This window comes from Limulus polyphemus, unplaced genomic scaffold (assembly GCF_000517525.1).
Source record: "Limulus polyphemus unplaced genomic scaffold, Limulus_polyphemus-2.1.2 Scaffold800, whole genome shotgun sequence".
In the NCBI taxonomy this organism is placed as follows: domain Eukaryota; kingdom Metazoa; phylum Arthropoda; class Merostomata; order Xiphosura; family Limulidae; genus Limulus; species Limulus polyphemus.
Genome location: NW_013666410.1, coordinates 358,398 through 364,171, shown reverse-complemented (window position 1 = coordinate 364,171; position 5,774 = coordinate 358,398). Strand labels below are relative to the sequence as shown.

Below are 5,774 nucleotides of genomic sequence, written 5' to 3'. Positions count from 1 at the left end.
AAAAATATATATTTTTCCAGATTTTTACATAAAGTTACTATTGAATATTAGTTGAAGAGTTCTCAGCATACTTCATCATTTTCTTTACAAATATTTATAAAAAATAATTCCTGGTGATTTATAATTTTTTTAATGATGAAATATTAAATTACTATAAAAGTTTATATCTGAAAAAAATCAGGATTAGTACCCAACAACCCAAACCCCAAAACCGAAGTATTCATTTTTTGCATAACATGTTATTTTATTTGCTTTATACATCCTTAGAATATATACGTGTGTTATTAAGTTATAATAAATGGTTTAGTAGTGTAATAGCTGATGTTTTGTGCATTAAAAGGAAAAATACACAAGTACCTATAATCTATATACTAACAAAGCACTCTCACAGGTAGTCAGAAATCATGAACAGGAGGAGTAAAAATTCAGAAATGTGGAGCTTTTTGTCCCAAAATTTTGTCCAAAAATCCAACCAAAAACCCACTGAAATATTAGGTTGGTTTTTTATTTTAGATGTTAAAACTTTTTTCATTTCTTCCAGAATTTCCATCATGTCATCTTACCAGCACAAATCCGGCGCACAAAAGAGGCATGAACGGGAGGCTTGGCAAGAAAGGGAGAAGGAAGTGATCAGGGATTGTCGGACGTTATTTGAGGTTGGCTTCCAGCACGATCAGCAGCATACAGATCCAGTACATAAGCGTACCTTAGCAGGGCCAGTTAATACCAGCACCGCTGGAAATTATGATTGTGACAGTAGGCTTTACATAGAAGATCAACATGAGCTGCCAGCTAGACCAGAAAGCCCAGAACCACAGACAGAAGCATTTGCATAAGAAGGCCACAAGAGCCAGCATTCAACAGAAAACAAGCCTAAAAAATATGGGGTTGATATTGGACTTTGCCCATTAGACATCCCAATTAAAGAATATATAGAAGAAATGATTTGGAAAGGGCCTCTGCCACACCCAAAAGATTTCTCTAATGATTTTACCGGACGAAAATTTCCAATGCCTGTTCTCAAAGTCAGAACACCAAATGGCGAAAGCGAGAGCAGACGATGGCTTGTATTCAGTCCTGGAAAACAGTCCTTGTATTGCCTGCCTTGTAGGCTTTTCTCTCATATAGTGGGCTCACTAGTGCAAAGGTCGCAGTCGATCATGGCATCCAAACAAGGCTGGGGTACAGATCAGAAATGGAAAAATCTGTTTGACAGGTTGCTTCATGATGAAAACAGTACAACACACAAGAACTGTTATCTAGCATGGCATGAGTTGGAGAGGAGGTTAGAAAGTGATACTGGAATTGATGTGATGTCTCACAAAGTAATCATGAGCGAGACTGAGAAATGGCGAAATATACTTACGAGGATAATTGATGTAATACTTTTTCTTGGCCAAATAGGACTTGCTTTCCATGGCTTATCCCAGCGAATTGGCGACATTCATAATGAGCACATCTTGGGGATCATTGAATTTCTGTCGAATTACGATCCAGTCCTAGCCGAACATGTTGCAAAGATACGAGCTTTGCAAGAAAATGGTGAATGGCTTCAAGTTCACTATCTCTCAGGATCATCTCAAATTGAATTCATCAGTAACTGCGCAGATTATGTTCGGAGGCACATTTTTGATGAAATAAGAGCCACAGAATATTATTCAATCATGGTTGATGCAACATCGGATTCTAGCCATGTGGAGCAGACAACGTTCATCATTCGTTATTTGGCTAAGGATGATACCGAATTTGTAGTTCAAGAACGATTTTTAACCTTTGTTGATTGTTGTAAGACGGGGCTGAATTAGCGAGCCTGATTCTGAAAACACTCAAGCATTTTGGGATACCTATTAAAGATTGTCGTGGACAGGGTTATGATAACGCTCCCAACATGTAGTGCAAACAATTTATCATTTATTTTCTTCCAGTCCTCAGTGCTGGGCTATTCTCAAGGAGCACATGGGCGAATCCATCCACGCTTTGTCAGGTACTCGTTGTACAGACCGAATGACAAGTGTTGAGACCATTTGCAGCTCATCTTGCTGAAATACAACTCCCGCTAAAGAAACTTTTGTCTCTCAACGTCACGCCAAAAACCAGTAATGAAGTCAATGGTGTAATCAGATATGTGTCATCCTTAATTTGCATCCTTATGTCATCGATTTGGTTGAAGATTCTCGTACAGAAGAAATCAGATCATCCAGGCAAGAGATGCTACAGTGGATGTAGAGGTTTCAAATCTAGAGTCTCTTTTGACCGATCTTGAAGATCTGTGTGGGAAATGGCCACAGATTTTAAATGAAACGAAACTGGTTGTTGAGGAAATCGAAATTGAACCCCATCTCCCATCAAAACGGAAAGATAAAAAAAAGAGCAAGACTTATTGTCATTGAGGAGGATGACGAACAAGGGGAGAACATCCTAGAAAATCCTTGTCATGGCTCTGATGAGCCTGAATCTGAATTCAAACGAAATGTCTTCTTTGTTGTCATTGATTCGGTGATTAACGGAGTGTCAAAGTGGTTTGACGCTGCAAACACAATTGATAGATTGTTCTGTGGCAATATCGAAGCATGACAGAAGAGGAACTCAAACTTGCATGTGCAAGATTAGTGGACAAATACCCAGACGATCTCTCAGAATCCTTGCAAGAGGAAATGGGGCACCTTAAGGCAATACATGCATCAAACTTGGGTGAAGATATGGAGCCATATCAACTTTTAAAAACAATAAAAATGTACAAGCTAGATGGCATTTTCCCAAATGTATGCATTGCACTGCGAACATTCTGCATATTGCCAGTTACAGTAGCATCTTCTGAGAGATCTTTCAGCAAACTAAAACTCATCAAGATCTTCTTGAGGAGCACGATGATACAGGAGAGACTGAATGACCTAGCCATCCTTAACATTGAAAGCAAACTTGTGGGGAGAATTGACTTCAGTGAAATAATAAAAACATTTGCTTTAAAAAAGGCACATAAAGCATGTTTCGTTTAGTTATCACAATTCTGCAATACTGAACTCATTAAAGTAATTCTTGACAATGTGTTTAAACTTTGAATAAATTATCCAATTAAATGAACAGATGTTTACGTTTTTTTTTTCTTTTCTCTAAATGATATTGTTGATTGTTAAAGGCCGTTCTTTGTCCACGGAAAATTTCACAAAGGAAATCGGAACTTTAAGCCGTAACTTAATGGTATTAAAACTTAAAAGATTGCTAAAATTACTAAAAGTCTAGAGCTTCCCTCTTGGTCTCCCATCAGGGGCTCAGCTTCTGGATCCCGCTGGGGGCCCAGGACGACCCTAGCCACGGAGTCCGCCGCCGCTCTCGACAGCCCTGCCAGCATAATTTACAAGCATACGTTAGTGTCTTGTCGAAAGCTGTAAATAGGCCCAAAGTAATAACTGTCCCTCTGTTGGTAATAAATATCACACAAATATAAAGTTCGAATGTACATCAAAGTACTAACCGGCGTGATTCGAATACAAGTTACCAACTTTTTATACACTAACCAGGTCTATTTGAGAGGTCAGAAGAACCCTCAGAATCAATCAAACCACAATAACATAACATTTCTGACATATGTCCTTGTACCATAAAAAACTTAGTGTTTAGGGGTCATTGAGAAATTACAAGTTTCTTAGGAGCAAAGAGAAAAAGAAAATATGCACGGAAAACAAATGGTTAATACTACTGACAACTAATAGGGTTAAAGTGGACTAATTAGAATTTGCAGAGACTGGACGACTTGTTTCATTTGAATTAATTTTTAGAAGGATCAACGTTTATAAAGTAAGAAAATCGCAGCTTTATGAATGTGAAAACTACCACCTCAGGTAATCAAACAGAATATACAGAACAACGTGATACGAAATGTAGCTAAAAACATTTAACCTAATTTCAATGACTTGATATCAAATTTAATAGAAATTGGGTCGCAAGTTTTTTTCCATCTTATGGTAATTGTCTTTATCAACATTTGCGTATTTAGGTAGGGGCCCACCAGAAGTGATTCATTTCCATTCAATCCAAATTACATGGGATGTAGGGCCCACAAAAATTATTAGCCCCTGGACCCACACAACCTTAAATCCGCCACTGTTTATTAATGTCACCTGTCTTTTTAGAGTTTGTTTGTTTTATGAATTTCACCCAAAGCTATACAAGGGCTTACGCGTATATTTGTTAATAACCTGCATCCATAGTTGTTTTAGTTCTTTCTGTAAAATGTGTTTTGAGGATAACTAATCGAAAGATACCTGTAGTTATAAACACTTAGTGATTAAAATATATCCAAATTACAGACTTCTTAAGTTAACTCAGACGTTTGACCTTTTGAAATAAAAATTAAATACTAAAATTCAGTTCAATCAATAGAAATAACATCTAACAGTTAAATGCAAGGTGATTAATAATCATTAGCATAAACTAAATATATCTTAAGTTATTATTCCACAAATCGTATGTAACATTCGAATCCCTGACCTTAACAGAAGTTGAGAAGCAACAATAAATAGACCAACAACATGAGCGCAATCTATGTAAACATTTGGTTTCTTCGAGATGGTTGATTCTATGCGAGATTTTGGTCTCATTAGGATCATTATCGAATGTGAACATAACTAATACCAAAATACAAAGTGGTTAATCAAGCTAAAGGCCGAAAGAAATATTGTTTATTCAAAGCATTATGGGAAAATTAATAAGATGCACCTTAGCAACTTCGTTCGTCTTTTTGGGGCCATAGACCGTTACGCAAGAAAAGCTTGGTACTGCTGGAGAATGGGAGCATTGGGAAATCTTTAAGTTTTCCAATCACTTCAGTGAATTCACGTGAGTATAGTCCACACACACTGGTTATGATTTTACAATTAATTGTTTGTGAATATTCTAAAATGTTAGATAGAGAAAAAAATTAAGACAGTTATTTTCTCTTTTTATAGTTTAATATGTTATCTGCACTCATCCACCATGGAGAAATAGAATTCTGGATTTTAGCTTTGCAAATCTATAAACTAAACGATGACCCACTGGCGAATTGGATTCTTATAAACACAGCAATTTTCTAACGAAATGAAACTAGTACCTACTGGTTGAACAACCTAGCTCAAAACGAACTATTAAATCGATACTAGTACTTATTGGTAGAACTACCAATGTCATGGTAAGTAGAATCGAAACTAGCAAGTACTGATAGAACATCTATACAGATGGCGAACTTTTATAAAAATTGAAACTAACATTAATGGTAAAAACCTTCAAACAAATGGTTAGATGTTAAAAGAATCGAAACTAATACTTACTAGTAGAATATACAAGTACGTGGAGAACTGTGAAAATAATCGAAATTAGTACTGTTACGTCTCTGGTCGTTTGTTAATTTCCGGTATAAATTCTTCCTGAGGAACTTCAGCGATACAAGTCCCTTCTTAAATAAAACTAGTTTATTCTTTCTCAATACAACTTTGCAATACACAGAATTTCCACAGTCACTTTAGCTTCAACACATGCTATAATTCACAACGATTCACGCACTTTACTTACGGTAACTACCGCTCACTTGACTCAATTATATGTCTCTATAACTGTCTATCTGCAATTATATATCTGCTTTATTTGCCTGGCTTATATATTAAAATAGAGGGCGCCTAGAAAAGACTATATTTGGCAAAAACAATTATGATCCTTCAAGAATCTCATAACACTGTCATAACGCTGCCACTTCCTTAGTATTGTTTGTCCCGAACAATATCCACTTACATTAAACAAAC

General features: G+C 36.3%; 1 protein-coding gene across 1 annotated transcript; it reads left to right on the top strand.

Annotated features, from left to right (window-relative positions):
• The first annotated feature begins 1,160 nt into the window (after positions 1-1,160).
• On the top strand, positions 1,161-1,805 carry LOC106460583. The gene has a single exon (XM_013920302.1). It carries the CDS (start codon positions 1,161-1,163, stop codon positions 1,803-1,805), a length of 645 nt encoding a protein of 214 aa, XP_013775756.1.
• Positions 1,806-5,774: the final 3,969 nt, after the last annotated feature.

Coding starts and splice junctions, on each gene's coding strand:
- LOC106460583 (XM_013920302.1), top strand. CDS start 1,161: ATGGCATCCAAACAAGGCTGGGGTACAGATCAGAAATGGAAAAATCTG.